This window comes from Anolis carolinensis, chromosome 2 (genome assembly GCF_035594765.1).
Source record: "Anolis carolinensis isolate JA03-04 chromosome 2, rAnoCar3.1.pri, whole genome shotgun sequence".
NCBI classification, from domain to species: Eukaryota; Metazoa; Chordata; class Lepidosauria; order Squamata; family Dactyloidae; genus Anolis; species Anolis carolinensis.
In genome coordinates this window covers 201187134-201206676 of record NC_085842.1, presented here as the reverse complement: position 1 = coordinate 201206676, position 19543 = coordinate 201187134, and the positions used below count along the sequence as shown (strand labels likewise).

Genomic DNA, 19543 nt, shown 5'->3' with positions numbered 1-19543 from the left:
CATTATATCTTGACTGAAATGCTGTATTTCACAGCATAATAGTTGCACTTCTATCTTAATACTTTTTGTCTGTTTTGGGTAGAATATGTTATTGTTGCTGATAAATTCTGCCAGAGTTTTTTTTCTTGATTTCCACACTGTGAGCCATAAATATGTTTTAAAGTTTCCTACTATGCTAGCCACTTAGCTATAAGTACATCAATCTCTCCTTGTTGAAAGAATCAGAATACTTTCAACAAAATCCCTCGTCATTGCTGATTGTAAAAAAATCAAGGTGTTAAGAGTGGATAGTAGTTCTGCTAATCAAACTATTTTAAGTACTCCCTTGAAAATTTCTCCAATTCTGCTATAGCAATTATTTTCAGAAAAGGCCTTGATGCAAAATAGTAGAGACGCTGACTATAGCACAGGTAGAAGATTATTCTGATAACTTTTTTTCTCTTTTTCAGTGGCCCAGAGAAGCACTTCTTTCTGTATCCAGGACATTTTTGATGAATGTTGACCTTGGAACTGACCGCATGAAAGAAAAGTTTTCCTTAATGTGTGTAGACATTCACATGAGTGTGACGGAGATGGCAGAGCAATATTATGCTGAACTCCGGCGGCGCTACTATACAACACCCACTTCCTATTTAGAGTTGATCAATCTTTATTTATCCATGCTAAGTGAGAAAAGAAAGGAACTTATTTCAGTAGGTTGAATTTTCTTAGCTAAAGGTTTCAAATTATGTATAGAAATGTATTTTGTTTCACTCTCATGTTTTCTTCTGACTTAATAGGAATAGGTTAAGTGTTGCATACTTTTCCTGTTAAGGAATGTCTTTATATATTTTTCTGATCCAGATTTACATTGCATATATTTTTATGAGAGGCATTAATTTCCTGTATTACTTGAATGATGCCAACAATTAAAGCAGTTAAAATCATACAGTTTACATTATTTTAAGGACACCACCTGCTAAAGCATGACAATGAAAACATGCACATTTTCAATTGCTAAATACTTGTTTTTATCCTTTGTCATTAATTGCAACATTTTTTTTCATAAAACTGGGAGAACATCTTGCATAACTATGCATGTTTGAAAGTGTATGGAAAAATAGATACATTTCCAAAATGTGTAGTACTTTAGAATAATGTTGGCAAACAGAATAAACAATTCAAAAAATGTACACATTTAAAGATATGAAGACATTAGGCCATTTCTTTTCATTCTGTTAAAAGAAATCTGCACAGAACAGATATAGAACTGACTTGTAAAAAGAGTAGATTATATCTGTAGAAACTGATTTGGCCCATCCTAAGTCATATCAGCTACCTGCATAGAACATTGCTTACTGGGGGTGGAGCGCATTTGTATTTCCTTTTTGGACTTCAGATTGTAAAAATGAGCGATACATCAGAAGTAAACAGTACCTGGGAGTGCAAGCCACTTACCCAAGACTGCGTGAGGAGCACCATGTGTCCCTGTCAGTTGTAACCTTCATAATTGCCGTATATACTCGAGTATAAGCCGACCCGAATATAAACCGAGGCACCTAATTTTATCACAAAAAACTGTGATAACTTATTGACTCGAGTATAAGCCGAGGGTGGGAAATGCACAGTTATGGGTAAATTTCAAAATAAAAATAGATACCAATATAATTTAATTAATCGAGGCATCAGTAGGTTAAATGTTTTTTAATATTTACCGTATTTCAAAGAAAAGCAATAAACTAGCTCCATAAGTGGAAAAGTAGGGGCAACAAAAACAATATGGTATCAACAATAATAATATTGTATTATAATAATAATAAAAACTTCATTTGGATCCCACCCTAGCTCCCCATGGGGACTCAGGCCGGCTTCCAATATAGTAACAGGTAAACATTCAATGCTTATATAAACAATGCAGAGCTAGATTTAGATCTATAATTATAGATCCTAATTTCACATATGCATTTCCCCCTGAAACATTTGCAAATCCCTCTGTGTGTGTGTGTGCATTTCCCCTACAATATTTGCAAGCCATATATATATATGTGTGTGTGTGTGTGTGTGTGTGTGTGTGTGTATGTATATTCATATCTATCTAGACATGTCTATATATATTTGTGTGTTCATTTCCCCCTCTGTAATATTTCCATCCCTAAATATAGGTAGGGAAGAATATATTCATATCTATCCAGACATCTCTCTTTATATAGATATTTGCAGAGACTTAAGGAGCCGCGGTGGCGAAGTGCGTTAAAGCACTGAGCTGGAGACCGAAAGGTCCCAGGTTCAAACCCTGGGAGCGGCGTGAGCGGCCGCTGTTAGCTCCAGCTCCTGCCAACCTAGCAGTTCGAAAACATGCCAATGTGAGTAGATCAATAGGTACCACTCCAGCGGGAATGTAACAGTACTCCATGCAGTCATGCAGGCCACATGACCTTGGAGGTGTCTATGGACAACGCTGGCTCTTCGGCTTAGAAATGGATATGAGCACCAACCCCCAAAGTCAGACATGGGCCCAGGCTGTGGCGCAGGCTGGAGAGCAAGCCAGCTGCAACCAGCTGCAATGAATCACTCTGACCAGGAGGTCATGAGTTCGAGGCCCGCTCGGAGCCTATGTTTGTCTTGTCTTTGTTCTATGTTAAAAGGCATTGAATGTTTGCCTATATGTATACTGTGATCCGCCCTGAGTCCCCTTCGGGGTGAGAAGGGCGGAATATAAATGCTATAAATAAATAAATAAATGACTGGACTTAACGTCAGGGGAAAACCTTTACCTTTTTTGCAGAGACTTGCAAACATATGAGGGTAAATTCATATATAAAAATAATGTATATGTATGGCTGCAGATAAACAGGTACATGGATCTATATGTATAAAGGATTTGCAAAGACCTGCAAACATATGAGTGGAAATCATATATAAAATTAATGTATATAGATAGATACACATATAAAGGTACATAGAGATTGCAAAAGCTTGCAAGGGGTTAATGCCTATGTATCTGTAGGAGATTTTAACAAATATTTCAGGGGAAAATGCTTTCATAAGATTAATGAATATATATTTTTCTTCTTCCTGACTTGCAAGGGTGTTTCTCTTTTCAAAACATTCCCTTGATTAAGAGCAAGGGAGGCTTTGCAAAAGTAAACACACTGATAAGGGAGGAAAAGAGAGACATAGATCACATATTGCAAGCAATAGCCTGCAGGCTCCGTTCCCGGCCTTGACCTTGACCCAATTATAAGCTGGGGGAGGATTTTTCAGCTCATAAATAAGGGCTGAAAAACTCGGATTATCTTCGAGTATATACGGTAAGTAGGTATGGTGGTAGAAAATAGTGTCACTTTCATGTTTCCTGTAAGAGAGTATGTACTCCATACACAGCTTTTTTTGCAAGTAGATTTGTGCTGATGGAAGCCACATAGTAAATATTGAAAATGGAAAGTGATGTTTCATTAAACATTAATTTTTACTATTTTTCAGGCTCGAGATCGTGTAAAGAATGGTTTAACCAAACTATTAGAAACTAATGAGCTTGTTGATAAAATGAAATTAGATCTCTCAGCTTTAGAGCCAGTCTTAAAGGAGAAATCAGTGGATGTTGAAGCTTTGATGGAGAAATTAGCAGTGGATCAAGAAAACGCAGATCAGGTACAAAATATTACATGTTTTTAGTTATGAAACATTTAATTATACACTTCATTCGTTTTAGCAGTACAGCTCTGTTCTATGACTTGATGTCATTCTGAGATTGTCAGATTGCCCTTTAGCATACAGTAATTCCTAAATGAAGCAATTAGCTTAAAAATGAAACATTTGTCAATCAGTCATATAGTGAGAATCAAAGTGGACAAGACAGAGATTGAGAAGTAGATTTATAGTTCAGCAAGAAATATTTGATCCTGGTGAGCTTTTCCATTAGTTGAATGTGTCATGGACAGCATGCTAAGCATGGATGAGATGCTTGTTGAAGGCTTAGCAGTTGACTTGGACCCAGCAGTGTCCAGTAGCTCCCTCAGCCAAGCTCTGAAGCAACATCTGTGGAGGGAGCTACTTCTCAGCCTGCATAACAGGTGTAAGCGAGTTCCTCTGACCAGGTTGAGGAAGGGTTAGCAGTTCCAGCTTTCATGGACCTGCGAAAAGAGAGCTGTGCAAGTTCTTGAGATTAGCTGAGAAATAAACTATAGTAACAGGTAATATCCGTGAATTTAAGATTTAAGTATCTGGAGGCTGGCACGTTGTTGTAAGCAACGTCAATTTTAGAAGCTACGGCCATGGAATCTTGCTATCTCATGTTTCATGAGCCCTTAACATTCCTTGGACCTCAACTACGGATTCTGATTCAACTTTGTACTCTGGACATTCTGGTAATCAGTTTACGACCCAGGAAATGGACATTTGGCTTCTCTACTGTGCTATCTTGTTAATATTTGCACCTCTATTGAATTATCAGCTTGACCTTGGACTGTGGATTAATGTTCTGCTAATATTTGAGGTCAAGGCTTCTGATAGATTGGAAAAGAAACCATCTTTGCTGTTACCCCGCAACACATACATTCTAGCTATGCCTACAGTGCTCAGTAAATTTATGGCCAGTATGGAGTAGAAATACTCCTGATTGGCCCTAGATCTGACCACATGCACTTTCCTGAATTTGCAGCAGAAGAGGCTGGTGTCCACATGGTCCAGCAAGACTGACATCACACTGAACATACTGGACTGTCACCTCATTGTCTATATTACCATTGCTGCTCCCAGCTCACTGCAGAGCTTTGTGTGGACTCCTAACTATCATGTGTGTTCTGTGCTGAGATCAGCGAAGGCACCCATGCAGCCAGAAAAAAAGGAGGAAACTGATCTACCCATCTTTTTGCTGATTATGTTGAGACCTTTGTTGATGCCAGCATGGGGTGCCTACAGTGGTCAGTGATTCATATCAAGCTTTGCAGTCAGCTGGGTGCAGCAATTGTGGTGATAATAGTATGATTTTTCTTCGTGTACTCTGTGAATGCACACTAATGGAGAGGCTGCGCCTGCGCAGGTTCCAACGGAAACTTCCCAAGCTGAAGTTTAAATTTTGGCGGTAGCCACGCCCCTCCGTCCCCGGAGGGCATATAAGGCAGCCCTCGGCGCCTGCTCTCCAGTTCCTTTTTTTCCGCCGCAAGGTTCACTTCGGATTCTCATGTCTACGACTCGCTTCAAACGCTGCACTCAGTGTGCCGCTAAAATTCCTGATTCCGACGGCCACGCCAAGTGCCTCTTCTGCCTCGGAGAGGCACATGTCGTCGGTACCTGCCGTTTCTGCCTAGCCCTGACGGCTCAGGCTAGGAAGAATAGAGCCGCGAGGCTTAGAGCGGCGCTCTACGAAAAATCGCTTGCTCCCGAGCCCGTTCCGTCGACATCGGGCACGAAGCCGTCGCTCAACCCGAGATCGATGTCGGCTCCGACAGCTAAAGCTCCCTCGGTCTCGTCCAGGGCGTCCAGGGCCTCCAGAACGGCTAAGCCCGCCAAACCGCCGTGCACTCTCACCACGGCTACCATGTCGACACGTTCCGGTCGGGTCGGCCCCTCCTCGACGTCGAGCTCGGTGGCCTCCGTGTCCTCGATTCGATCCCATCTCGGGTCTCCTCCGTCGACCTCTGCGATGAAGATCGCCTTTAAGAGGGCTCATGAGGAAGCTCGTCGGACCCAATCCGACTCAGCAATGGTCCCTCCCACACCGGGAAAATCCCTGAGGGTTCCATCAAAACAACCGCTCGCAAAGAAGAGGGCGACCCAACGTTCTTCCTCCTCTGCTTCCTCCAAGATGGACGTCCCTTCTTCGGCGACTTCTTCTAGAATATCCTCTCCGATCGCTCCCGCTCAACGGTCTCGTCAACCTTCTCCTCAGCAACTTTCTGATGGCGAGTTGCAGGACTCACCCCACCACTCCACCCAGACAGTGGTCAGGGTGCCATCTCCTCGACCTACTGTCTCACATCGCCCGTCTCGACAACAGCTTTTTCCCCCGACCTCGACACCGGAACGGGGTAGACAAACCACTCGCCTGGCTCGAGCGGCCCAGGCCTCGGCCTCCAAAGAAACTCGGCCACAGATTGCTCCTGCTCTTGAGGCTTTGCCACCACCAGAGACTGTGTTGTCATCTCCCCCTCAGTCCCCCCAAGGGGCTGAGGGCGATGAGATCGATATCGATCGTCCCGATTCCGCTCTCTCGGCCTCGGTGGTATCTCTAGGCCTTGATCTCTCTCCTCCTCATGATGCGTATGAGGTCGACCCTCCTTCGCCTACCGACAACATTCGGGCTTTCTCCGAACAGATGATTAGAATGGCTGATGCCCTGGGCCTAGAAATCAAACAAACTTCCAAGGCGGTGTCTGACCCGGTTTTCAAACGGGTCCAAGCCCAAGCCCCTCCAGCCACGCTGTTGCCGTTTTTGCCTTACCTTCTGGATGTCATCCAATCATCTTGGAAGACTCCTTCCTCGATTCCTCCTACCTCGAAGAGAATCGAATCATGGTATCGTACAGATGACGACACCCTAGAATGGCTTAAACACCATCCCGACCCAAATTCCATGGTCGTTAAGGCTTCTCAAACTTCCGGTCGTGAATCCACTACCCCTGCAGATAGGGAGGGCAAGAGATTTGACGCGGTCGGTCGGAAGCTCTATTCCGGGGCCCTTCTACTTTGTAGGATGGCGAACTATGGGGCCTGTATGGGCGCCTACCAACAGATTCTTTGGGAAAAAGCGCAACCCTTCTTCTCCAAGTTGTCCGACGAAGACCGGTCGGCTATGTCCACCCTCCAGCAAGAGGCCGACTCGTTAGCATATCATCAAATTCAGATGGCTAAGCATACAGGCGACACGGCCGGCAAGATGATCGCCCATGCCATTGCTATCCGTCGCCACGCCTGGCTGAGGTCGTCCGGTTTGTCTTCCTCCTCCAGGCAAGTCATCGAGGACCTCCCCTTCGACGCCATGGGTCTCTTTAATTCCGCCACTGATGACAAGCTCAAAACCAACCATGACTTTAAAGTCCTGGCCACTAAGTGCGGTGACCAACCCCAAACTCACCGCACCAAGTGGTTTCCTCAGCGTTTTCGGCGTTTTCCGCCTCCCTCTTACCGCCATCAATCCTTCAGGCGTCCCTCGGTATCGAACAACCAGAACCGCCAACAGCCTCGCCGCGCTGTTCAACCGCAAAGACAACGCGGCCGAACCACCCCCACCGCTGGTCAGCCTCATTGGCGTACCTGACGCCATCTCTCTCTCCCGAGACTCTTTCTACGGTATCGATGCAGCTCTCATTCCTCCGCACCCCTCTCCTCTACCAAATCAACCTCAGGGTCTCTTTTTAGACCGCCTGGCTCCCTTCTTTCACCGGTGGAAATCTATCACTTCCGATGCCTGGGTTCTCAAAATTGTCCAAGAAGGCTATGCCTTAGAGTTCGAGGAGCTCCCGCCCACGGGACAGGTTCTTCTCTCCAACCCTTCTCGAGAAATTCTTGCCGAGATCGACGCCGTCCTCGCCAAAGGGGCTATTCGGCCTTCTCCATCGATACAGGACCCTCGAAGCTTCTTCTCCAGATACTTCACGGTCCCGAAGAGGGGTGGGGGCCTCCGCCCCATTTTGGACTTACGTATGCTCAATGCCTTCATACGTCCGACCAAGTTCAGGATGGTGTCCATCGCCTCCATCCTCCCGATGCTTCAACGCGGGGACTACTTCGTGTCTATAGACCTACGAGACGCTTATTTCCACGTAGCGATTCGAGAAACCCACAGGCGCTTCCTCTGTTTCAAAGTTCTCGACCAAACCTACCAGTTCACCGTTTTACCCTTTGGCCTCGTTACGGCCCCAAGGGTCTTTACCAAGGTCGTCGCTGTCGTGGCTGCCCACCTCCGGCTCCAGGGGATCACAGTCTTTCCTTATCTAGACGACTGGCTTCTGGTCGAATCCGACCCTGCCCTCCTCCGACATCACGTCGACTACACCCTCTCTCTTCTAAAGTCTCTCGGTCTCCAGCTAAACCCCGACAAATCTCACCTCACTCCGTCGAACAAAATCCGCTTCATCGGCGCCCTGTTCGACTCAATCTCTCAGACTGTCTCTCTCCCGCTCGACAGGTTCCTGGCCCTTCGTCAACAAATCACCTTTTGCGAGACCCACCGGAGGGTTCGGGCTCGGTCCATCCAAGTACTGCTGGGCCACATGGCCTCCACAGTCCTCACGACCCCGTTTGCCAGGCTTCATCTCCGGACTCTGCAGAGATGGTTTATAGACGTTTTCAAGCCATTTCGCCACCTCAACTCGAGGTTTCTCTCCGTCCCGCTCCACGTTCGTCAGTCGCTTCACTGGTGGAAGTCCCTCTCCAATGTCTGCAGGGGTCTTCCGTTTCACCCGTCTTCTCCCTCGACCACCATAACCACGGACTCATCCAATTTCGGCTGGGGAGCCCACATGAACGGCCTCACTGTTCAAGGCCTCTGGTCTCCCTCCGAGAAGGCAAACCACATAAACTTTCTGGAACTCCTTGCCATCTTCAAGGCTCTGAAAGCCTTCTCCCGTCTGATCTCCCAAAAATCTGTCCTTGTCCAATCAGACAACACAGTAGCAGTCTTCTACATCAACAAACAGGGCGGTACGGGTTCAAGGAAGCTGATGCTTCTCTCCTCCCAGCTGTGGTACTGGTGCATAGCCCGCAACATTCAAGTCTCGGCGATTCACCTTCCCGGGATCCAAAACAACTTAGCAGATGCCCTCAGCAGGATGACGACCTCCTCCCACGAGTGGATGCTCGATCCAGAGACTCTCCTCTCGCTTTTTCACAAATGGGGCTTTCCCACTCTGGACCTCTTCGCTTCTCCCCAAAACGCACAGTTGCCTCGGTACGGGGCGAGATTTCCCCCGTCCTCCTTTCCAGGCTGCCTGGGAGACGCCTTCCTTCTGGACTGGTCAGCGGAACCGATCTACCTCTTTCCGCCTTTCCCTCTCATACCAAAGGTTCTACAGAAACTCCGGTCGATACCGACGTCGGCGATCCTGATAGCTCCAGCCTGGCCTCGCCAACCTTGGTTCCCGGCTCTTCTTCATCTCTCCAGAGCGACCTTCTTCACTCTGCCTCTCCTGCCACATCTCTTGTCCAGAGAGAACGGCCAGATCCTGCACCCGGATCTCCCCTCTCTACATCTCACTGCTTGGAGAATTCTCGCCTGACCTCCCTCCCGCAGAACCTGCAGGAGGTCCTCCGCGCAGCTCACAAGCCGGCTACAACCAGATCATACACTTATAAAGTCTCTCGCTTCCGCTCTTTTCTTCGCTCCCGGGGAATTACTGCCTTCCCAACCTCGATACCGATAGTGCTGGACTTCCTTATGTCTCTGGCAGACCAAAAGCTTTCTCTTGCTTCTATGAAATCTTACTTGGCCGCCCTATCCTGGTGTTTCCAACAACATGGTAGACCATCGTTGTTCTCTGATCACCTTGTCAAAACCTTCTTAAAGGGTTACAATAATATCTGCCCGCCGTCTCAGCCTCCTACACCGGGGTGGAACCTCGAGCTCGTGCTTTCCCAGCTCACTGCCTCCCCTTTCGAACCTTTGGCTTCGACCGACCTACGTCTCCTTTCATGGAAAGTTGCCTTCTTGGTGGCCATAACTTCGGCGCGCAGACCCTCTGAACTGGCGGCCCTTAGAGTTGATGAACCTTACCTCCGCTTTCATCATGACCGTGCCGTTCTCCGCCCGGACATCACCTTCCTCCCCAAGGTGGTCTCAGCCTTTCACCTTAACCAGGACATTGTCCTCCCTGCCTTCTTTCCAAACCCCTCGTCTCCCCTTGAGCGGAGGCTGCACCTCCTTGACGTGCGCAGGGCACTCCTTTTCTATCGGGACCGTACTAAAGACATTCGAAAGACTCCAAAACTTTTTGTGGCCCATGCTCCAGATAAACTGGGCAATCCTATTTCTTCACAGAGACTGTCTCATTGGATTGCTCAGGCTATTGAACTGGCCTACGAGCTGGCCAAACGCCCACCCCCTCCGTCAGTTCGCCCGCGTTCGACGAGAGGCCTCTCCACGTCGACTGCCTTCCTAAGGGGCATCCCCCTGGACTCTATTTGTAGGGCAGCAATCTGGTCCAACCCCCTTACGTTTGTGTCTCACTATAGGGTAGACCAGAAAACCTTAAAGGATTCAGCCTTTGCTAGGTCAGTTTTATCATCCTGTCTGTCCTGAAAGGTTTCTTCATGTACTCCTCCTCTGTGAATGTTTTTTCATGCGACCCTTTTGTCGATTTCCTGCTCAGTACACGTTTGCACTGTTCTCTCTGACAATTGTGCCTTATTTGCTATTGCCTTCCTCCTTTGGGGAATGATGCACCTTTACTTGCCCACGTTTTTCTTGAATTGTTTATATCATGCCTCACCGGGTTGCTCTCGGTGTTATGCGTGTGTTCATGCAATACTTCAATGGGCCCTTCGGGCCATGTTATTGACGTTTAATAAACATATGTTTGGACATTATCTCGTTGTCAGGGTTTGCTTAGCCCGCCTCCGAGACCTAAGCGTGCTAGTCTCCATTAGTGTGCATTCACAGAGTACACGAAGAAAAAGGACAGGTTGCTTACCTGTAACCATGTTTCTTCGAGTGTACTCTGTGAATTCACACAAGCCCGCCCTTCCTTCCCCTCTGGCAAACCCTCTTCCTTCCTCGTTGCCTTAGCGGCGTAGGAACTGGAGAGCAGGCGCCGAGGGCTGCCTTATATGCCCTCCGGGGACGGAGGGGCGTGGCTACCGCCAAAATTTAAACTTCAGCTTGGGAAGAGTTTCCGTTGGAACCTGCGCAGGCGCAGCCTCTCCATTAGTGTGAATTCACAGAGTACACTCGAAGAAACATGGTTACAGGTAAGCAACCTGTCCTTCTCCCCTTTTCCCTGAACTCATGAGCACAGGGAAAACAATATGGCAGTGGTGCCTCATGTGGACAGCAGATCTTTCTGAATCGGACATTATCCATATTGCTCCAAAGCAAACTCCGGAGCATTCCCCAGTGTCTATTAATGTGGGGCTAAGCCCAATAAACTCTATTTAACCTGTGATACTCAATGTCATGGAGCAATGTCATGCAGACAGCCAGAAACCAACTCAGAGTGAGGCTTAGGTTTAACACCCATGTAGATGAATTTAATCAGGTCTAGAGTGTTGGGAATTCTTTGGAAGTGTAGGGTACTGTATACTGGTGATAGTGGAATTGACGAATATCACCCTGTTCTCCATTTTCTGTCAATTACAGTGTTTTGCAGCAAAATGTGATTCAGAGACACTCACAAGCAGAAAAACATAATTCTTAATAGCATAAATATAAAAGATGGAGAAAAGTATACAAGGGACAGGAGACAGTCCCAGAAACCCTCAATGTAGTAATTTTATTGTAGCTAAGCTATATTTAATATTTATTATAGGTTCGGCGCATTGTTCAGGAAGATGAAGCTATTGCAAAAGTAAAAGCAGAGGACACTCAGGCAATAGCTGATGATGCACAGCGTGATTTGGATGAGGCCCTGCCTGCTTTAGAGGCTGCCAACAGAGCTCTTGATTCTTTAGATAAAGCAGATATTTCTGAAATCAGAGTTTTCACTAAACCACCTGATCTTGTCATGACAGTGATGGAAGCCATCTGTATTCTTCTAAATGCCAAGTATGTAGTTGTACCTTATTTCTGAACTTCATGATTTATATTTACTTCTAGCTGTGATTTCGTGTAAAATGATTCAATTTCCAAAGGTTAGTGTTAATTTAAAATGTTCAATGTCCAGTGTGAGTTCGGTTTTGAAATTCCTTCACCATTGATTGTAAGGGATAGCTAATAAAATGAAGCTTGGCTGCAGAAGCCAGTATAAACTTGCCCATTTTCGTGTCTCTACCTGCAGATTTATAAGAGCCGAGCCAGGCGACTCCATGTTGGGGACTTTCTGCTTTTGGTGTTTTGAATCATTGATCTTAATGTTAATTTATTCCTTTAAAAAACTGTGATTTTAATGTTTTAATACTTCGTACTCCTGGTTTATCACCATCATAAAATTCATTTATTTATACAGGATAGGGAGCAGAAGACAACTTGGCACAGCTGATTCAACAACAACTGCCATTTTCTATAACTTCTTGTCCTGGATTTATTCTTAGAGCTACTATCAAATATTGTGAAACAGACATATTTGTGTGTGTAGGGACAAAAAAAAGAGAAAAAGTAGGGGGAAACTATAAATATTTAAAAAATAAAAATTAAAGATTTCTGTTCAATTGGACATGACAAACTATAATCATGATTTTGAAATGTGGGAATAATCAGACACTCCTAATGGTAACACAGAATTATTCAGGTCCCCCTTCCTCAGCCAATAAATCATTTTACAGAACTTAATAAATCTATAGTATGCTTCAGGCAAAGTCAGATACTAAGCAATACCTCAAAGGATTTTAAAGTTGCATTATATCATGTTCACTTAACAGACAATAAATGGAAGTTGCACTGAATATACATATAATATTGATAAAGAAAAACAATCCAATTCTCGACATGGAACAAAATAAGCATCAGTTTTTTACCCTTTCTGGTTTCCAAAGTACAATGGAATATCTACTTAAGAGCATCTCAACTTAAGAGCATTCTGAGTTAAGAGTTGTTGCTCAGCCTGAGTTTCGACATAAGAGCAGCATTTTGAGTTAAGAGCTTATGCCAGAGGAATTACTAGCACCAGAGTATGGAGCTTCAAGGGAGCAGCCTCCATGCCTCATGCCTCCGTGGCTTGTGCTCTTGTCCACTTTGGGAGATTGCTGTCTGCTTTGCTCTTCTTATCTTCTTTGAGAAACTTTGGATTAGTTGATTTTGTGTGGTTTTTATTCTTGTATGTTTGGCTTCATGAAGAGAGAGATGGGAAAGGAGCAAGAGAGGGAGGGAGGCTGGAATGAGTACAGTAGGAAGAAAATGATGCTTCTGGCCTCTTCACTTTGTGCTTCTTTGCAACAACTTTGTGCTTCAGTTGTTCTTTCTTTTTTATAGTTTCATGTGAATGCGCATTTATATATATTTGTTATTTATATATTTTCTTATTTAAATGCATGTAACAAGAAATGGGACGGGGGGCTCCAAGGGGGTCGGATTAATAGCAAGTCATTGGGAAATTGAGGTGAGCATTCAGCTTTCCATTTGGTCATGAAATGAAGCCAATGTTTCTACCAGTCAGACTACCAAGATGAAGGCTTTCCACAACTAGGAGGCTATGGCTAATAAAGCCCTCCCCTATTATATGTTTCTCCCAGCAATGAGCCAAGAAGCACCTATCCATACCTCAGCATATCTTAATAACTGGTCAGGTGTATGTATAGGGAGTCATAATTTTGTTGTTGATGCCATCAGATTGGCTTCAACTTATGGTGATCCCACAAATGAGAGATTATAATATGACAGTTATACTGTCAAAATTCGAGAAATGTATTTGCCCATGAGAATTTTGGGCTCACAAATGAACCAAGAATATCACATAAGCACTAGCTTGTTCTATTACACGTACAGTCATTTCTATTGTCAGTATGAAACATGGAAAAAGCAGGTAGAGAAAATGGGTCATTTTGCAGAGCAGTTCGTTCATTGTCCCAGCTAGATCCCTACTCGATATTGTTGCTATATTATTTGTTGCCACAGAGCAAGAGCTTTAGCAAGAACCTCCAGACTTAGCCACTATTTCTCAGAATAGATTGATCTGCCAGGCCCAATATGAAAGATTGTAATTTCCTGGAATAACAGATAAGTCAAATTGGAGATTTTAATGACTCAGCCTTCATCTTGTCACTGTGCTGTTTCTTGCTATAGAGATGGACCAAGTAGTTTTGGCAGATGGACCAAGTAGTTTTAAACACCTTCACTGGGTGGTTTTGCTTTTTGAGAAGTTTGTGATAACACTATGTAACACATTTTTTGTTCCTGGGTTATAAATGTCATTTCCTAATTAGTTCTATCATAAAAACATTGACACTTTTTATTAAACTGCAAAAACTTTGTTTTTGAGAGACACCCTGCAGCACATTTTGCTTGAGTTTTTCAATGAATATCTCATCAAGTCTCAACCAATTCAACATAATTTGTGGCAGCCACAAAAACAAAGTTTCTAGAATATAACAATAATTTTCAAAGTAAGTGTTAAACAGGAATAACACTTTCAAAACAGGAACAGAAACCCTGTCCAATTTTGTTACATAGTGTAATAAGCGATCATGGACTGTGTTTTACCTAGTTCGATCAGGTGGAAGATTATGCCAAGTCTGCAACTGGCTTGGGAGGGGGGTGACATTGCCAGGACAGGAGGGTCCTTGTGTAGTCCCTAGCACTGAAAAACTCTTTGTGCCAGAACGACTTGTTTCTTCTGGGTGCTTACTGGGGATGGCAACTGGTGGCAGTCCGCCCCCCCTCCAATTTGTCTCTTCATCTAAGGCCATGACTAAACCAATTCTTTATCAGGCATTCCTCATTGTCAGTTTTATCAGAGCTGATCTTAGCAAACTGAGTGACTAGTTATTTCACAATTCTGAAAATTATATAACTGTATCTGATGTGATTTAGCTAGAATTTAAATATTAGCAATCTAGAGAACTCAGGAACAGTAGTTGTCGTAAGCTGCTATGCAAACATATCTGTGGATTACATGAAATGTACAGAGGTTGCACTTAAGATTCTGTTCACATTATCACAAAACACGAGGCATCACAGCTCAGTTTTCTTTATAGGTTGTGCATTACCTTGCTCCTCAGGCATCTGTTATGTAGTATTTATTACTTAAAATCTCTTATTTTCTCTATACTGAAGCTAATTGTACAGGCTATAGATGTTGCTTCTAGTTCACCATATTTCATCCTAGCACTAAATAAATAAATAAATGGAAATATCAAAAATACCGGTATATGAAACTATGCATGTTGATAAATTACATGAGACAGATTATTTCTAATTTCCATCACTTTCTAAAAATTTTCAGGCCTGACTGGGCAACTGCAAAACAGCTTCTGGGAGACTCTACTTTCCTGAGAAAGCTTTTAGAGTATGATAAAGAAAATATAAAAAGCCAAGTTTTGCAAAAACTACAGAAATATATAAACAACCCTGATTTTGTGCCAGAAAAAGTGGAGAAAGTGTCAAAGGCCTGCAAGTCTATGTGTATGTGGGTGAGAGCTATGGATTTGTATTCTCGAGTTGTCAAAATTGTGGAGCCAAAAAGACAGAAGCTAAATGCTGCACAGGTACCTCCCCCCCCCCCCCCGAAATCTTTGCTATGCTGTCTAATTATTGAATTAAAGACCCAAATCAGATGTCTTTCATCTGGGACGTTTCCTTCTTTTCTTGGTTTAGTGGAGCAAACTACTTTGCTAATGGGGGACATTTTCTCAGAAAAACAAGGTCTATTTGCCTTCTTTAAGGATTGTTGCATGACCTATCTGAAACGGATTAGCCTACTGTTTTACTACTCCATTCAAAACTAATGATTTGGTGAAGCCTCCGAATGAATTTGATGGAGCCTTCTGTTCTGTTTCACTTCTTTGTTTGCTTTCTATTCCTATCCTACATGACTCAGTCAATGGGGCTGGCCCTTTATGAGTGAAGGAGTAAAACCATTTGGCAGCTCTTCATGGAACTTTTACACTCAAACAGCCTAAGCAAGCTGATTGGGGAGAGTTTGCTTATTTAGCAAAAAACCAGAATCTCAAAACCTCAACACTTAAAATACAGCTACACTAACACCATCCCTTTGGTTTTTGCCAGACATTCCTCTCTGGATCAGATTAGCACAGTTAGAGCTGTGGATGTCCATATGTGCACTAGTCAAAGTTGTATTATTGGTATACTGATAACACTGGCCAACACACATTTTGGTGCCTCAAATATTGGACCCATGTCTGAGTATATTTGACCAGCTGATTCCAAAAATGCCACCAGTATTCCTCTATCAGCTCTAATTTTTGAGATACAGAACATAAGCCATCTATTAGTCTTCATCTGCCTGTCCGTAGAAAAGCATGAAAACTATATCTAAGAAGCTAGAGTTGATAAGTTCTCTCCAATGCAGTTTTCTGAGCCAGCATCTCAAATAACCTCAGGAACAGGCCTAAAAACCAAGACACCAAGAATGTTCTTTTTTGGACTGTGTAATGTACAATGCACTTACCTTTTCCCTCCCCATCCATCCTCCTGACCTGCATGTTAGGGTTTGTAGTGCAGGAATAGGAAGTTGCAAGAATAGACACTGAAATTATCAAGAAGTTTGTGCCATATTATTGGTGCTGGCAATTATTTGTGCCATATTATTGGTGCTGGTGCTACACCTCTGCTGTAGCTGCCATTGGCAATCCTCTTCCTCCATGAATGTTTATAAAATTCCTTCTGAAAATAGTTGAGATGACCCCCCCCCCCCCAACACCCTCATTATTTTCTTCCTATGAGAAGGCCTGTGGTATTTTTTCCTGAGGCTGATGTCTGTTCATTAGCTGGTAGATTCATTATTTAAAGAGTTGCACAGTCAGTCTGGTAGTTAAAGAGCAGGATATAAATGTGTGCACCATAGGGCCAACATCCAGAGAATTTTATTTTGAAAGCCCATGTGAAATATGTTAAATAAACACAATAAACAAAACATTCATTGTACAGTATAAGAAATGTTTTCCCATAAAAGGTTGTGGAAATAAATTATATAATACAAAGAAAATCAGAATAACATTAATTGTAATACTGCTTAGGCAGAACTTGATGCAACTTTGGCAACCCTTCGAGATAAACGGAAAAAACTGAAACAAGTAGAAGAACAAATACAGGAGTTACAAGACCAATACGAAAGAAGTGTGGATGAAAAAGAGAGTCTTGGTAAGTAATTGTTTAAAATATTTTTAATATGATTCTAGAATAATACTACAAAGACCACATTTTGCTGTATGAGGCGGATTAAATCACAAAACTCTTATATGGTCTGTACTTTTAATAATATCAGTCATTTATTAGAACTTTTGTACTATGTAGCACAGGGAAAATGTGATGTCAACCCTGACCTATGTGAACAGCTGGACTGGCACGAATCAGAACTGGTCGGACTGGTCACACCAAGCTCAAAATGTGTGGCTACTCCAGAGATTCAGGGAAATTTCAGAGCAGTCTCTAACATTTGTCAATTCAGGGTAAAATTGGATTAATCAGATTTACTATTCATTAGGGCCATAATTCCCTGAAGGTCATGTGGATGTCCAGGAGCAACTTCTGGCATGAATCAGGATAAATGGCCCATGTAGACATCCCTTTAACAATTAAAATTAAGCTATAGGTTTTTTTGGGCATTTGGCAGGAGAAAATTAAGCATGGAACATCATTTCAGATGGAGACAAGAGAGTTCTCTGTATCTAAAGAGCGGAAAAGCTGACAGAGCTATACAGAGGGAAGATTCCTTCACAGATTCCCAAACCTTTGGTCCTCCAGTTGTTGGATGCCAGCTCCCAGAAATCCCAGCCGTCCTACCAGCTGTTAGGAATTGTGGGAGCTGAATTCCAAACACCTAAAGGTTGGGAACCACTGAATTAGAGGAATGTTACTAAAAGTAGAAGCATGATTATATAGCAGGCATGGTAAACTTCAGCCCTCCAGGTGTTTGGTATTCCAACTCCCACAATTCCTAACAGCCAATACACTGTTAGGAATCGTGGGAGTTGAAGTCCAAAATACCTTGTACCTGGGGGCCAGAATTTGTCCATGCCTGTTATATAGTGTTATCTAAAGGGAGTAGGAAAACAAGGAGTAAAAATTAACAGATGAGTGTGCGATTCATAGAATAGTCCAATTATTTGTGAGTCTAATATGTATTTATTTATTTAGGTATGTTGTGTTAGATGTAGTAATTTTAGGTTTTTTTAATATTATGAAAAATGCATTTTTGGTGCCCCCTCCCCTTTATTTCTGAATTAAAAGCCATTGCAGTAAGATCAAAAGTAATTATCCTGGGGAAAGCAAAAAAAGTTAAACACTTTTTTAAAATGAAAAAAAAATAAGGCTGTTGGCTTAAAAGCACTGCCACCTCAGTGGGGGAAGGTGAGATAGGTTATTTAAGCTCAGTCACACCTTTTTGGTTGCCATATTGAACCAGAGGACTGTGGACAGAAGTGAAGGATAGATACTAAAGAGTTCTCAGTCACTCAAAGACTACATCTTCAATTGTATAAACATGTATTGGAGTGACAGCCAGAGTGTGGGTAGTGAAGTGTCAGGAAATAATAGAGGGAAAAAATAATTCTCTTTAAACTCAAGCTTCATGGCAGAATTTTTTTTACTTACTTGGCAATGATGATCTCCCAGACCCAGACTAGATTCAAGCTCGCAGTTAATGCTTTGTCAATAGTTAAATGACACAGATCAGCAAAAAGCTGATAATATCTCTGCGATAACTAATACAGAAATTATTCAATGATTCAAATATATCAACTACAATGCATTTGAAATAACATAATTTAATGACATTGATATCTCAGTCTTCACTACAATGAATTTTAGAAATGATGACAATGCATACTTAATGAATTTAGAATATCTGTGGAGCAGGTGAAAAGGTTGATGGGTAGGAAGTTTGTTAAGAGCAGCTGTTAGTAGAACAGACTCAGGAAACTAATTAACATGCACAGACATAAATCATGTCTCCAACTTTTTTAAAGACAAAGCTAATGTCATGTTAGATTTAGACTCAGAAAGGAGGGTACTTAAGTGTATGGGAGGTAGAGTCACAATATGAGGACAGAGATTTGGATTATGTAGGATTCTCAGATGAATCAAAGAAGAGTAGGTTATCATAAGCTTTAGCTGATCAAAAGAAGAGTATATAATAATAATAATAATAATAATAATAATAATAATAATAATAATAATAATAATAATATATTTTGTTACCCACCTCTTCTGATGGCTCGAGGCAGGGTTCAGCAAATTTATTTATTTATTTATTTATTTATTTCTATCATTTCTACCCCACTCTTCTCACCTGAGGGGACAGGGTGGCTTACAGACTGGCAATTTAGGCTGATACACCATAATACAATAAAATACACATTAAAACAGTTAAAACAATTATAATATACAATATACAAAATTTAAAATAGTGCAAAGTACTTATGCCATTCGTCCACCAGACCTTGTACAAAAACCTTATTCCAGACCAAGTCAAAGCCAGTAAAGACTTATTCTTTAAACACTTGCGCGCATAACCAGGTCGTCAGTTTCTTTCTGAACCCCAGAAGGGATGGAGTCTGCCGGATGTCGCTGGGGAGGGAGTTCCACAGCCGAGGAGCCACCACTGAGAAGGCCCTGTCTCTCATCCCCACCAGCTGCACCTGCGGCAAATGAACATAAAAATACAATTAATTACCAAATTACATAGATGATAAACACACACACAAACACAGCTACAGAATTGATATATAATGGTAATAGAATGTAAATCAAAACTCATGATTGAAAGTTGACTGGGTAGGGCAACAGAAGAGATGGGGC

The 19543-nt window shown here is 42.9% G+C and overlaps 1 protein-coding gene across 4 annotated transcripts in view; it reads left to right on the top strand.

Moving 5' to 3' along the window:
• The window catches only part of dnah6 (dynein axonemal heavy chain 6), a 229123-nt gene that overhangs the window by 110392 nt on the left and 99188 nt on the right, over positions 1-19543 (top strand). For all 4 annotated transcript variants that reach the window (XM_062974148.1, XM_062974146.1, XM_062974147.1 and 1 more), the window contains 5 exons: positions 450-692; positions 3463-3630; positions 11442-11677; positions 15009-15270; positions 16762-16885. In XM_062974148.1, coding sequence (XP_062830218.1) covers positions 450-692; positions 3463-3630; positions 11442-11677; positions 15009-15270; positions 16762-16885 — 1033 coding nt within the window. The remainder of the gene's footprint in view (positions 1-449; positions 693-3462; positions 3631-11441; positions 11678-15008; positions 15271-16761; positions 16886-19543) is intronic.